The 15,277-nt window shown below is 42.6% G+C and overlaps 1 protein-coding gene across 1 annotated transcript in view; it reads left to right on the top strand.

The window, feature by feature from the left end:
• Window positions 1–4,449: 4,449 nt before the first annotated feature.
• Window positions 4,450–15,277, top strand: part of CFAP74 (cilia and flagella associated protein 74) — a gene marked incomplete at its 5' end in the record, with an annotated part of 29,298 nt that continues 18,470 nt past the window's right edge. The window contains 16 exons of the mRNA XM_082069868.1: window positions 4,450–4,550; window positions 4,939–5,037; window positions 6,231–6,335; window positions 6,788–6,961; window positions 7,388–7,498; window positions 8,214–8,316; window positions 9,049–9,206; window positions 9,502–9,712; window positions 10,378–10,563; window positions 10,869–11,006; window positions 11,396–11,514; window positions 12,070–12,136; window positions 12,576–12,665; window positions 13,027–13,200; window positions 14,258–14,432; window positions 15,003–15,115. Of these exons, the coding sequence (XP_081925994.1) occupies window positions 4,450–4,550; window positions 4,939–5,037; window positions 6,231–6,335; window positions 6,788–6,961; window positions 7,388–7,498; window positions 8,214–8,316; window positions 9,049–9,206; window positions 9,502–9,712; window positions 10,378–10,563; window positions 10,869–11,006; window positions 11,396–11,514; window positions 12,070–12,136; window positions 12,576–12,665; window positions 13,027–13,200; window positions 14,258–14,432; window positions 15,003–15,115 (2,124 nt within the window). The remainder of the gene's footprint in view (window positions 4,551–4,938; window positions 5,038–6,230; window positions 6,336–6,787; window positions 6,962–7,387; window positions 7,499–8,213; window positions 8,317–9,048; window positions 9,207–9,501; window positions 9,713–10,377; window positions 10,564–10,868; window positions 11,007–11,395; window positions 11,515–12,069; window positions 12,137–12,575; window positions 12,666–13,026; window positions 13,201–14,257; window positions 14,433–15,002; window positions 15,116–15,277) is intronic.

The raw sequence follows: 15,277 nt of genomic DNA, 5'->3' as shown, positions 1-15,277 counted from the left end.
ATAGATCCGTTTTGGGCCAGGGCAGGTGGTTTCACGACCAGCGATGCTGAGATGTCATATTGTCACATAGAATTTTTCGAGGCAAAAAATGTACCACATGGATAATTAGTTTCGCTCTCCCACAATTCCACACAAACAGCTCATGAAAGGCTGTTGTGGCAACGTCGCCAAATGTCTCTAGATGTATAAATTACACACGGATGCCTATTTTTATAAATGAGATTTGGGAATATCAGTGGCAATCACATGATGGGAATAAACAGCTCATTTCAGAGGTTGTGCTGTACTTGTGCTGTACGAATGTCCTGCGGCCCCGAAGCAAACGTGTCCGTTTAGTGAATATCAGGATAACCGCAACATTCCTTTTCCTTGCACCTGAAGTACTGGATGAGCAATCTAGTTTTTAGCTGTTTCTAAGTGTTCCTCCCTCATTCTGCAGAGATGTTTCTGATCACCACGAAGACCAGCGTGGCCAGACACTTTGCCCTCTTTTTCTTTTCTCTGTGCAAGAGATTTGGGCTGAAATTGCCCAGTTTGGCCCCAGGCTGGGCCAGTTCCAGGGCTGGAGATGATGGTCTGAGCCCAGCTGTGCCACCCCTCGGGCTGCTCCGGGTTCCTCCACCACAACGGCAGGAGGACTCATTGGTAAGACGTCGATCAACGTTTTGCTGTTGTTCACAAACCTTGATCCGGATCACAGAACAGAGGTTGGTTTATGTAATCTGACGTGAACCACACTGCAAAAATTAAGATTCCATTATTGGCACGTCTTCCTGCCTAACAGCCAGAAAGCTCCATATATGAGCTCCTGTCACCTTGGAAACGTTCGGAAAAGAAATACCAAGTGCCTGTAGAAGCGCCGTCTGTAACCATATAGCAAGTGGAACTGTCTGGATCTACTCAGTTTCAAACCACTCATGAGGTGCTACTGCAGTAACTTCACTGAAATGCCTCTAAATTTAACTTTACTGTAAGAAAACAGCAGGATTTTAACTTCTACATGCTTGCTCTGTTATCCAGGTTCTCAGAGACATATCACAGGTGGTCAGTGCCTACAAAACTTGGAGGAACAGCATCAACCGGAGCCTTTTTGTAAATCTCCTGGAGCGTAAAGCTGGAACAGAATCACTGACTTCCAGTCAGTGCTGGTTTTTAGATAATGTAGAGGTTAAACTCATAAACTACAGTTACCAGTTTTGGTTGTTTTTATGAAAATCATCCAAACAGTGGTAAAGTGGAACTAAATAAATACCCTGAATAAAAATATCACAAGAAACCAAAAATCAGTGACATTACCAGGTGTTCTTACAAGTTTTTTCTTGAGGGAAAAAAGTGTCCTTGGATCCTTTTCATCCCGACTAGAGGAGCGTGAGAACCGGCGGGTTTGGAGTTAACGGCAGTTCCATCTATTCCAGATCTGCAGAGAGAGCCATACAGTTAATCACTGCATATTTTTAGCCTACATCTTGTAGCTTTAATCCTGCAAATGTCTGTATGTGATTTGTTTTATGTAATATGAATAGATGCCATAAAATCAAGATTCCACCATCTATAGAGCTAAGACTGTCCATGTATTTCTGAAGAAGGAGGACCTATAGCATAAGTGTAGGACAATGGGTTGGTCACTGTAATAGGTACTGTACAGAGAGGCAAAAAATCCAAGAATCAGCAGCATGTACTTCCATGCATGGCATCAAAAGCCAGACCCGACTTCTCATAGCAACTAGAAAAAATTACAGAAATATTGCTTAAAATTGAGGAACATTTTCAGTCAACTAAAACTGAGGATGCCTTTTGTCTCTGTGCACAGATCAGTGTTTATTTTGGTCTAAAGCTGAGCTCAGAGAATGATGTCCCAATAGTTTAATAACTGAATCACTTAGAATAGCTGAATTTCTCTCGCGTGTAACTTAGGCCCAGTGCCAGGAATAAGGGGACAAAAATCTGCATTTCTGTGAATCTAACTGCACTGTTCCTTAACTATGTCAAGATAATATTGATAGATGGAATAGAATAGAAAGAAAACCTAGTTAATTATCAATTAGGAGCTAAAATGTGGTAAGCGAACCCATGGTGGCAAACAGGCAGGTTCAGAAGGTTCCTTTGAAGAACAGAGAATTCCAGCTGAGACACATTTTATGAGTACAGACATTTAGCTTTACTATGTAAATTACTGAATACCTTTTCATTTAGAGATTTTGTGCACACTTGTAACCATTATTTCAGTGTTCCAAGGAACCTCAGTTGCTGCTGAAGCTGGAGGGAGCATTCCGAATGGGACATGCTGAATAGCACACATGATTTTTGCTGTAATAACATTCAATTAGTAACTAACAGTGAAATCTGATTGTCAGAACGGTGCAGGCTGATTTCTGAAAAGATATTAAGGCAGTTTCATTCTGGGTTGGAACTCGGAAATGTGTGTGCTCCAACCTCACATCTACACAACTTCTGCATTACCAAAAGCCACGTGAACTCGCTGAAAAGGTTTTTACATCATGATGCCACCAACTTGCTTAAAATTCATCAACGTGTGTAGAACAAATAGTCAGCTGAAGTGTCACTGAAAATGTCTCCGATTCCAGGTGCCTGAAATCACCTGAGCTACACGCCCAGGACAGGCTGAGCAGGTGCGGCGGGTACTCCCGCCTGCCTAATTAACCTCGTTAACCCAATCTCGCCGGTAATTGCCATGCGGGCCCTGCCCTCCCGGCACGTACCACCCGCGGCGGGGGGACACGCCTCCCCCGGCGTCCCCTCCCGCGCTTTGGTTCGCTCCGTTGCCGTGGCAGCGGCTCAAACGGCCGCCGGGCGCAGCCGCGGTGTCGGCGCCGGGGCCGGCCCTGCCCGACCCGGGTGTCGGAACCGGCTCTGTCCGCTGCTCCTCCGCGGGACTCGGGTGCCCTTGCCCCCGGTACTCCTGGACACGGAGTGAGTCCAAACTCGAGCTGGCGTTCTGAGGACGCGAGGTTCGGTGCCCCGGGGCGCTCTGGAACGTGGGGAAGCCATGTGGCCTTTGCTGCCTGGCTTGTGATTTCCTTGTAGAAAGCCTTTGGGCTTTCTGCTGTATTGTAGAGTTTGGCCTAATTTACCCAAAACTCTGTTGTGTTGGCGTTGAGTTGCACTACCAGACAATGCAGCTGCTTAGCAGGGTGTATTTGGGCTCTACTGGTGCACCGGCAGCTCGATTTGTGTCTGTGGTATTTCTCGGTGCCACCAGCATCCTTGAATCAACCGCAGCCCAGAGCAAGAATTGTCTTGGTTGAAGGTGCTTCATATCAGTTTATTCCATACATCAGATTCCATGGTGCGGTTTCTTTGTACCTTGACTAGAGAAGAGAGATCCTCTCTTACAGCTCATGGTTTCGAGTTCTGCAAAAGGATTTAAAGACATGCACCCAAAGCTTCATTGAAAGTAATCGCATGTACAGGTCTCTGTATGGATGAGATCTTGATGAAATGCTCAGGTGTATGGAATTATTGTACATGCATTAACTATTTACAGAATGCTATTAATTAATGACAAGATATAGTCACCACTGCTGCAAGTTCTTGGGGATGATACAGATAAAGCGCGTGATGTTCTCTTTCTTAGCTGGGTGGTTCTGAGAGAGCTGTCACTATGGAGGATAATGGGATCAGTTACAGCGAGGAAGAAGAGCAAAAATTTCTTGTGCCATTTCTGGAAGAGGAAGAAAAAGAAGACCAGGCTGGCTGGTTCTCTGATGTGGAAGAACACTGGGAAGGTGAAAATGATGAATTGCTTTGATAACTCAGAAAAAACTAACGCTGATGTGTCTTCTGCTGTAGTTGATAGGAACAGTGTAGTTTAAAAGAGCTATATATGCTGTGGTAATGCTGTAGAATGTCATCGCTGATTCTCCATGGTTTGACTTGACAGCAAGAATACGAGAGCTTTGCATTGTGAAGTTCAAAGTCTCCATGAAACTGTTGTTTTCAGACCTAGAATACAAGCTTGAAGAAGAGTTGGCTGGTGGTGGCAGGAAGGGAAACAAGGATGCTTCTGGAGGAATTCAAGACAAATCTTATTTCAGCATGTAAATAACTTGTTTCATTGCCAGTTCTAACATGATGAAAAGCTCAAATAATGTTTATTAATATATGCATGCGGGAAGTTGCACAGCACATATGCCTACTGCCTGTAAACGCTGGCAGTGTTACCATCATCAACAGAGAAACTCAAAATACACCAAAATGATTAGAAAAACCCCAAACAACCAAACCCTCAGTCCTCTTCTTGCTATACAGTTGAGCAGACCCAAACTAGAAGAGATTAGCTCACCCCACAAACTGGTCAGCTGTATTTAGTACGTTCTAAACTAGATTACAATGTTCCCTTTAAAGTTTCAAACTCATTATAAATTGTATGTTTCAATTTGAAGGGAAAGATTGGAACACTGTTTGGACAACATTAATAATATGCAGACTATGAAGCATAATGACAGAATTTACTCATCAGTCTTGCAGAAGAACCTAAAAGAACTCAACGACATAGCCAAAGAAAAGCAACTTGTGGTCCAAAAAACCAGGTTTGTGTTTAAGGGAACATAATACTGGGATATCTGTTATAAATATTGGAGTTTATAGAGGTCACAAAGGGTCACAAAGACATTCCTTAGCATCAAATGAATCTGAAGAAGGCTAATGGAAAAGGATGCTCCTTACGCTGTTGGCATTTTTTATAGTATCTGGACTTTGGATGAAGTAATTTTTCTGAATTTTTGGAGAAAATGCTTGGCATTAGCGAGGGCTTCTGAAGAACACTAGAATAATATCTTACAAGAAAAAGTGGGATGGTGGTGGGTAGTTGGGAGGGTTGAAGGAATCCTAGCTGTGAATTCTGCCCCAGAAAGGGAGAGTTTCATGGGAAAGAGCACAAACCTTTCAAAATAGAAATAACTTGTTCATTTCTCACAGAGACAAGCTGAGTACCTGTCGGCTGCAGATTGAGATGCTGGCAAAGCAGCTGCAGTGCGTGGACACTGAAATAGAGAAAGAGGAGGCGGCTGGCAATGTGTAGGTACAGAGTGCTCTGCACACCAAAGGTTACTGGCATCCACTCTGTTTATCTGTGCAATTAGTGAAAAAACCTTTCCTGGTTTTGTGTCTCCGTGTTGTTGAGGAGTTGATAGATTTTTAAACACATATATTCAATGTGTTAATAGATCAGTGATGAAACCCAGGCCCGTTCTTGAGTTCAGATGCCGCTGCATTAGCCTGGAAGGCTGTTCCCTGTTAGCAGAGCAGCGCGGGCACTGCTGTGCTGGTCAACACTGACCTTGTCATCACTCTCCAGTTCATGTATTTGCAGCAATAATTCCTCCTTTTGAAATACAGAATAACGGTGCATTGGCTTGGGAATCATTGCTTTCCGTGCTTTCTGGTCTAGAGGTAATGTTCTGTTAGATAAATCAGTGCAGAAAGAGGTGGAAACTTTGGAATGGACAGGAAAGAGGCCTATATTTTAAAATATAACAACATGTTATTAAATCAGCCTAGCCTGTTAGTGTCAATTATGTTTGAGTCTCAATCACTTCTCTTCAGTGTGATGAAGCTACACCAATGTGCTGTGGGTTTTGTTTCTGGTAACTATTGCAATAATGATTTATATATATATGTATGCGCCATTTCTTTTTGTTTTATGTTGTGAAATGCACGAATGCCTTTCAGGAGTAGCCCTGCACACAGGAGCTGTTTTGAAACGCTTTTGCTATAAAGTGGGAGGCAATTTACTGTGCTCTTCACATTTGGTTTAAATAGAAAGAAGTGGGCGGCTTGTGTACCAGGAACCAGTGGATTGTGAACAAATTTCGCAGCTGCATTTTATAACCTTATTAATCTTCAAGTTAGTATATCGGTGGATGGTAGAATGGTAAAGGTGGGTGAACTGCCAAAATGGAATCACTGCTTCAACAAAAACGACGAGCTGGTGCTAATGAGGCTCCTGTGACGGGTGCCAGTCCGGGGTTCAGGGTCTCAGAGGCAGTAACGACACCCAGCAAAGACAGAAAAGCTTTGTGCAAGTTCTTCTGCTTATGACGGGTGGAATTGTGAGGTCTAGATATGGAGAAAACCAGCAATTCTCACCATCTATTATATTTAGTGAGAGAATAGTGGAGTAAGACTTGAGAAGGTGGAAGGAGGACGCATTTTTTTTAACCTTTGTTAGTTCCAATCTCTTTCTAATGGTTTGTTTTCGGCGTTACCAGCGCAGCCTCGTCCCGCCTTCAGGCAGCGCGCAGGCGAGTGTGTGCCGAGCTGGAGAAGGAGAAGGATTCTGAGCTGGAAATTGCTCTGGCACTAAAACAAGACATGTAAGTGAGGGAACTGGTGTGATGGGAGCCAATCTTTATTATCATCCTCAAGTGCCGTGTCTCCGATTCAAAAGTTCATCACTACAGAAGTTGCTTGTAGACACTGAAGTACCTGATTTGAGGTCACGCGAAGCTGAGTGCAAGGCAGAGGATCCCAAACAGTCATTGTTCTGGAAACTGGTTGCTGGCAACAGGCAAGTGTCTTGGTATTTTGGCATCGGAGGTACAACTATGAATACCACCACATCAAAGGAGGAACACGAGCTATAGATGTGATTAACCAGAACGTTCTGCTGCAGTGTTGTATAAGAGCTTTAAAATGTTTGACTTGTTTATTGTGTTATTAGCAAGAGATTTTCATTTCCACCATAGAGCTGTACCTACTCAAGAGCCTGAAGTAAGTGGAAGGATGTCAATATTTCAGTGAAAACAGCTCACACTTTCTTTTAAAGGCTTGAGATGTGGAAGATAGAAACTGAGCAGGGAAAATACGAAACCCTCCGTGAACAACTTGAAACAGATGAGGAGGAGCTAGAGACGCAATACCAAGAACAAGCCAAAGCGCGGATTCAGAAGGAAAAAATAGTAGCACTGCAAGCAGAAGAAAATCAGCGGTCTAGAGAGAAGTAAGCGCCTATAATTCAGACTGCTGCCTTTCTGCGTGGTATTTTTAGCCAACTCACTATTTCAGGTGTTGAGAAGATTAGATATTTTAAATACGGTGCTATTGTGTTTCTTAGCTGGGCATTGCTTCAGGAATATTTTGTGAGGAAATAGAATTAAAATAAGAATCGCCCACGGTCTTGCAGTTATATGGGTAAAGATTTCTAATATATGAAAATCAACTTGCTAAAGACAAAAAATGTGAGTGCTTTTTGTCTAAGGAAATGAAGTTTCTTAGATGGACTAACTGCACGTGTGAGGGGGAAAGACTAATATCCTCCATTCCGCACATATTAATCAACTTCTCGGCTGTACCCTTCGATGTCGCTGTGTTGGAATCAAGGTTTCCTTAGTTCCGCTGCTATTGTTGGTTTGCCTGTGTTTTGTAGAAAAGAAGAGGAAGCCCAGAAAGAACATGAAGAAAGACAGAAAAAAATGCTGGAAGATGCCAAAAGGAACCACGAAAAAGCAGTGTGTTTCCTGAGAAAAAGCATGGCAAGGTTACTGCTCACTCCTTTTCTCTTGTTGTATGTTCTCTGGTGTAAAATACTCTAATCTTTGAAAACCAGTCATTTTTGTGCCAGGTGTATCTTCTGTTACACCTGGAAATCTTCTGCCACAGCACCAGTGCTGTGAACTATTCGCTTTTCACATGGCGCAAAAGGACTTGGACTGAAGAAAATCCATTCACTGCCTGAGTGCGGTTCTCAGGTTCCCTGTAGCTGAGGGGCTCTTACTGATTTTTTTAGAGTTGATCATTATATTAGCTGGAATACTCCTGGCCTTAATTCATGCCCACATGTTTCTAGCTTTTAGAGATTCTAGGGCTTATCTGTAGCGTGGGTACAAGTGGTTGGTTGGCTCATATAAACATCACTGCGTAATTGTTTAGATATTGATTATATGAGCAGCACCTGAATTCTTGCTTTATTTTAGCAAGTAGACATATGCCATCATGTGGAACACATTCTTCATATTCAAAATTAAAAAATTGTTGAGCAAACTAGTTGAAAGCCTGTTGGCACTTTAACTTGAGCGGTGCCGTATATAGAAGAGCCTTCCAACTGTTCCGCTTTCCCCACACCCAGCATCATAGTAAACACAGAGGCTCACAGGAAGAATGGTGACATTGACAATTACTACTTGTGAGGTTAAACACTCTAATACTAAAAGCTTTCCAGGATATGAGCCTGAAACATTTTACTTTGCTTACAGAATTCATGAAGAAAATGCAAAAGAAGAAGAGAGAGCTCGGGAGCATATGGAGAGGAGGATACAAGCTGTGCTGTCCCTGAAAACCAGCATCGCTTCCAGCAGGGTACTGTGCTGGGCTCCTGTGGGCAGCCACAAGCGGGCTGCTTAGGCTGCTGGGTTTTAAGGAAAGTAAATCAGTTTTCATTGCAGAGTTGTTGTGTGATGCTGTCAGATCACTGACCAAATCTCTTTTGAAGCTGGGGAGAGTTTATCTAGGAGTAATGGTGGTAGATTCCTATGGGCAAATTTTGACACGTCTGCTTATGGAGTTTGTTGGGTCAGCAATCTAGTTGTTCTAGTAGGGTAACGGTTGGTGACTCTCTTGAAAAATAACACATACTACAAACAAGTTATCCCAGAAGTTGCTCAGAAGTATTTCCAGTTATTTGGATCTTAGTGCAGAAATACTTCATATGGAAGAAAACCAGTTACCTAAGGATTTAAATACTGCAAATGAAGAATTTCTGAGCTATGTTACTTTGCTCTTCTACTTATGTTCTGTAGAATCTGAAGGAATTATCTTATTTTAGTATTGGTTTGATTAGAACTGTGTCTTTTCCCATTGTGTTGTTGAGCAGCATTTCACGGGCAGGCTAAGAGGGTAAAGTGTCACCCCCCCCAGCCAGAGCTTTCTGCGTCTCAGCGCACGGGGACTGCTGCGGGTATTAAACCCGGTTGGTTCTACTTCAGAGAAACCTACTGCCAATTTATACTTGGATAAGAGGACCAAATTCTTTGCTTTATATTCTTTAATAGGGGAATCAAATACATAACCATGGTTTGTATGGCTTCATAGGAGAAACTCCGAACCCTCCAGGCGTGGAAGAGAGCGAAGGCCCTGGCGGCCAGGGAGCAGGAGGTGAGGATGGGGGAAGCTGTCCTGGCAGGAGGCGGCAATGTTGCCAAGGAAATCCTTCTCCATAAACAATTGCTAGAGCATGAAAAGCAGCAACAGTAAGTATTCATGTCTATGTCAAACTCTCAGCTGCTCGCTGGTGCTCGTGCAGGAATATGTTAGAGTCCTAATCAGATTCGGGAAACGTAACATCTGTGGTGCTCTCCCAAGGGAGTGAACTCATTCGTTACTCTGTATGGTATTTGCAGTCGGTTTGAAGCGACTTGAACTTCTAGTTTAAATGTTATTTGAAGACTTGCTATTTAGCTTAAAGGCTCAAAAAAACCTGGACTGCAGTTAACATCGTTAGTAAACAACCATTGGTTTCATATTTCTTATGCTATTGGATTACAGAGCTTGTAGAGAACGGCAAAAATCCAGAAAAATGGAGATTGTATCTCGAATTTTGCAAGAAAAAGCTTCTATTCACAAGCAGAAAAAAAGTCAGTCCCGTACTAAGGCAATTAAGAGTGCTCGTAAGCTTGAGGATCCTGGAGTGTGGAGAAGGAGAGCATGGCAATATATTGAGCAGACCTGCAGCCATTCAGCTGCAGCAACCCCGCAGGTAAAGAGGCCTCAGAATCCGGAGTCTGTGGGGTTGTGGGGTGTCCAAGCTGCAGGGCAGCAGTTCTGCTGCTGGGAACCACCCAGGCTGCCACGATCACCAGACGGTACAGAACACCTGTGAGTTCTCCATTAGATCTCTTAATGACTGAGAGTCTCTCTTTTCTTGATTGTTGATGCTTGTGTGAACAAAGACATCGTCCCGTCGGGTGTGGGATGGTTTTCTTTAAGGGAATTTGTCAGAGGAGGTGAATTTTCAAACACACAAATCACAACAGGCATCTAAACCCCACACAAAGTACCCTCCCTTCCTCTTCAATTACCTTCATCCCTGAGTGAGGATTCAGATCAGTTTGTCAGCACAAGAGAAGTGTTTCCACTGGATTAGAAAGGACACACAAAACGTTCAAAAACTGCAGTCAGTGTTCCTGTGCCTGAGGAGTAGTTTCTAGCCTCCTATAGTGCACAGTTAATGCCATATAGATGCTTTTAATATAAGATTTTGTCTGTGTTTGGTGTCTTAAGAAGGTATCTCCCTAAGTTGTCTTTGGCTTTATAGAGCTGTCATTTTTGTATTAAAAGATCTCCTCTGAAGCAGTTAACTGTTGAAGTAACTGTCTCCTAGTGATTTTTACCTATATCTTTAAAACTTACGTTCTTTCCCAGAAGTCGTGGCGCTCTCCATCAGCTTGTTCCTCAGCCGGTGAGAGAAGTCCTTCTGTAGCAGAGGTTTCTAAACCAACACCCCGTGATGTGCTCTGGGAAAGAGGTGAAGACAAGGAGGAGAAGGACAAGACCCTTGCAGAACCAGAGTTCCCAGGACTTTGGAGTCAGGAGCATGACTTGCGCAAGGTGAATGTTGGGATATCTCTTATTGGAAATAGAAAAGAAAAATAAATTTGGATGAAATGCTTTTGTAATTGACTCATTGTGAATTGAGCCTTCACCAAGTTCTGGCAGGATCCATACAAGTACAGCTGAGGATAAATTAAATTCTTCACATAGAAGCTGGGAGGGCGAGTTTGATCTGGAGAGAACAGCCAAAGGCTGGCCAGATACTAAAGGATTCCATTCGCAGAGCTTTCTACTTCGAGCTACGAGTTCTCTGTTCACACTTACTTACAATCATGGTGTGTTTTACTCATGTTCTTTATTAGATATCCAAAGAAGAAACGGATCTAAAGAAGTTGTCTACAAGAATAGAGAAAAAAGAAATTTTCCACAAGCAAATAGTGTCTGGTCATGAATATAAGGAACGTACTTTCTATAGTAAGCCAAGCTGCATTCATTTCAAGGTTAGTGGCCATTTTGCATAGGATCCATAAAGGCGATGTATGTGTTTGCTACATGTATATAGCAATGCCTTGATCAAAATTCTGTTGCGCTGGGGAGAACAAAAGAATTCTTGTTGTCTTTAGTCAAAGCTGAACCAGGACTCGCCTTTTCTCTGCCAGTCTCTGGGGAAAGTTACAGTCAGGTTAAATAAACCACTCCTGAGCTGCTGCTCTATAGGCTGTTTGTTTGGAGCAAAGTGCTGCTTTATGGGTTTATTCAACACTTTGCACACAGGCTGTGATGCCAGTAGGAACTGTGGGCACAGCCATGGGGAAAGTAGTTGGTTTTGTCATTACACGTGTAAATGCTATTTCCTGTCATTCACCCCACCTGATATGTTTGTGCCAAGGATTTTGACGTCGGTCAAATCTACAAAAAGAAGATAGTTTTGATAAATGCATCCTACAGTGTTAATTCCTGCAGACTAGTGGGAATCAGTGAATGGCTCAAGGACTTCATCAGTATTTGGTGAGTAAAATCACCTGTAGACACATTGCTTGTTTGACCTTGGTACCACATCAGGAGGTGTAACCAAATCCTGTAGCAAATTAAATAGATTTCACTAAATACAACTAAATTACCATATTCCATCCCTGTGTGATGAGGAAAGGGACTGTGTCTCAGAGCTGCGAAGAGGCTTCCTGAGCCACACGTCCCTGGTTTCTGAAGAAGTGGCCGCAAGGGACCAGTCCCTGACCTGTGGTGTCTGTGCCAGCTCTGAACAAGCAGGAAGCTTCTTGCCAGAAAGCCACCCCCTCTGTTTGCAGCACAAAGGCAATAATTCTTGCCTTTTAAAAGCACTTTCAGACTATCTGAGTAAAACCTCAATAAAGAATCAGCCTTTGTAGTTTTACAATTGCAGCAGGGATCTGTAGCTTTTCATTAATCTGTCACTCATCCTGACTTTTCTAAGTAATTAATCCAAGTGGGGAAAAAACAAAAATCTGCCATTGCTACCAGCCCAGGAGCTGGATGTTTCACACAGAACTTTAATCTGGAGTTCTATGTTAACTGTCTCCATAGCTTTGACCCCCCTGGCAAAGTGTGTGCTGGAATGTCCTGCGAGGTGCTGGTGACGTTTAAGCCCATGGTAAGTGGTGCTGAGCGCTCGGTTACACAGCGATGGGAATCCTTGGATAATCCACCAGTTCAGTTAAAAACATCAGTAACTGAATTTCCTAACTGTTAACAAGGAAACAAACTACATTTGTAGAAGAGGTACTGTGGGACAACTGTTTGCATCTTCGAGCTCTGTTAGATTGTGATAAAGCATATTCTAAGGGCAGTGCTAGAAAAGTGCCTGTCACTGAGTATTCTTGATTCTTGGAGTATGTTTTGAAACTTGCTCTAACCAAAACCATTGATAATAGCACTTAGTTAAAATTAGCCAGGCAGTTACCAAAGACTTATAAAGCAGAAACGTAGACTCTGTAGAGATACATTTTACTATGTTACTCAAAGTATGAGTACTACATAGGCTAAATCTTTGTAAATTACTTGGTTGGGGCTTTTTTGTTGTTGCTTTTTAGATAAATGAAACTCTGGAAGGAGAAGTCATGTTCATGGCACAGACAGGTTCCTTTTCGGTTCCATTGAAATGTACAGCCAAGAGATGCATTGTAAGTGACGCTTAAGTATGTTCACAGTCAGCATAACAACAGTAATAGAAAATATGAGACCATAAACATTATTGAAAATATCTAATAAGAAGTATTTACGTTTCTTTCCTTTTTTCTTTTGAAATGGAGAGTCTCTTTTCCAGCTTTTGAGGTCCCTTCCAACCCCTGACGTTCTGTGATTCTGTAATGAGTTGGCTTCTACAAAAAGGCAGAAGGATGCCCATGGTTCATGTGTTATTTGATACAGTCTTTGAAAAGATAATAAGAATTTAAAGTCTTATTCTTGAAAAGGTGGATGCTCATTGAATTGACATTACTGGCTATCTAGGACAGTAGTAATTAATGGTTTATCTTCTCACAGCTGGCACTAGATAAAGAGCTCATTGACTTTGGCAACCATGTGGTGGGAGAGACAATTTCACGGACCATCACCCTGACAAACAGCGGAGCTTTGGGAACAAGATTCAGAGTTCAGCCATCAGCAGGTGACAGTGGCACAGGCAGAGCAACAGCAAAGTCTTCCCCTGAGACACTGGTGGGTTCAAACGCGTTTCCCTAAATTACCGGAACCGTTCTGCTGGGCCAGGTGCAGTGGAGCCACACGGAGCCACAGCTCAGGCTGGCAGGGACTCGGGAACATCATCTGGTCCAATCTTTAGTAGTTTGTTTGGATTGACATATCTCTATGTAATCTGTTAGACCCCCAAATATCAGAAGACAAATTTAAAAACAATTATTTTGAGCGGGGAGGGGAAACCACCCCCCCACCCACTGTGTAGGAACTCATGCTTTGAAATCTCTGCGGTGATAAATATCATCATCAAAGTTCCTTTTTCCTCAAGTCTTGCCTAGGTAGTACCCGTAAATAGACAGACTTCACAAGTCCTTGACCAGAGAGAACATCACTTGGAGGCTGCACGTCTTTGTTTTGAAGTGCCTATGTGTTCTTGTAAACACAGCACAGAAGATACTTTGTTTTTGTCCTGGCGGTGCAGTCTTTAATTTCTTTGATTGCTGAAGTGCAATTGGCTCAGATGGTTTTCAAAATTCTCTACTTGATAATCTAACCCAGTTTTAAGTTCTAAGAAAAGGGTTGACCTCTCTTTGGAAACGCTGCATTAAATGGTGTGTACAGAGAATCTGCGGGGCTGTTTGCCTCGGCTTTCAGCTCTCGTATTGTCCTTACATTAAAAGCACAGTTCAAACAAAGAATCTGTGCAATAACATGGTCTGTATCCATCGTTTTCCTGCTGTATTCTATCTCTTGTAGGAGTGTAACAAACAGAAGTCTGGTTTTAGCAGACTCAGCTTTGACAGAGAATTTCCTGTGTTTCCACTAGAAAAGAGTGTGTGTTCTGTTAATTGTAAAATAACTAACACTATAATGTATTGCTCCCGTTATATTATTGACGTGTTTTGGGCAGACAACAAAAATTAATCTGCTCATTGATGAAGGTCTAGTGGAATGTGCAGCGTTCAAAGTGCAACGCATTTCACAAAGGTCTGATTTGCAGCTGCGTGATAAAATCAGAGCTGCTGCAAGCTGGATGAGCAGCCACAGGAGAAAATGCTTTTTCTGTGTGTTCTACTAGGTTACTCAAAGTTTCAGTGCCTGTGTCCCCGAAAAGAAAGTCAGTACCAGGCCGGTGGCACCTGGGCTGGAGGAGGAGGAGCAGATTTGTCCTGAGCGCAGTGAAGCAGCGACCGGCTGTGCCGGCCGGGGGGAGCCGGGGGGACCCGAAACGGGCCCCAGCGGGACGGACACAGGTGGGGCGACAGTTTGGGAAACTGCCAGCGCAGCATCCCAGGTTACGCATTATCTGTTTGTAGAGTTCCCTCTAAAGACCCATAGAATTCAGTCTGTGGAGTTACTCAGTAAATGAAGTAGTTCATCATTCTAGTAGTAATGTTATATTTCTTTGTGTGCTGCCTCGCAAAAAGTGCCTAAAAATATTGTACTGACACCATTACATCAAAAGCAGCAGAGAATCTCACTTCTCATTAGCGATCAACAATTCAGTCTCAGAAGAATATAGAAACCAACTAGCTTACAGAAACTGCAAAATTGGTATCGTTCTTGCCTCAGCAACTGAATACCCACTTCTCAGAATAGAAATCCACATGACAGGTTTATTTTTATAGTCTGTAAATGTAGGAACAAGGAAGCAGAGATGAACCTCCTCAGACGTTTTCCATCTCATTTCTAATATTTACTATGTGCTTAATAAAATACAGCCTTGTAGAAGAAAGACTGTATTTCTTATCTGTATTCTTTAATACTTCTGGATATTGATCATTCCAATTGCAGGAAAATAGAAGTTTTCTTTTTCTCCCCAGAACAACTTGATCAAAATGTACTAAAATCCATGTCGGCTCTAGACACAGAGAATGCCCAAAATTTAGTGGAACTTTCTCCTGAAGAAACATCAGTTGAAATTATGCTTGGAAAGGTAACGAATATCCTGGGATACAGAAAAGATTTTCACTAGCTAAGCCTACATTAAACAAATGGCTTTGGATGGAAGTGCTGAAGTATGTGACCAATTTCAAGCCCACTTGATTTCACTGTATCACAGTTAATGCTTAAAATTAAATCACACAACGCATTTTCC

This window comes from Streptopelia decaocto (genome assembly GCF_964273445.1).
Source record: "Streptopelia decaocto genome assembly, chromosome: 20".
Taxonomy (NCBI): Eukaryota; Metazoa; Chordata; class Aves; order Columbiformes; family Columbidae; genus Streptopelia; species Streptopelia decaocto.
This window is presented reverse-complemented; position numbering and strand designations above follow the sequence as displayed.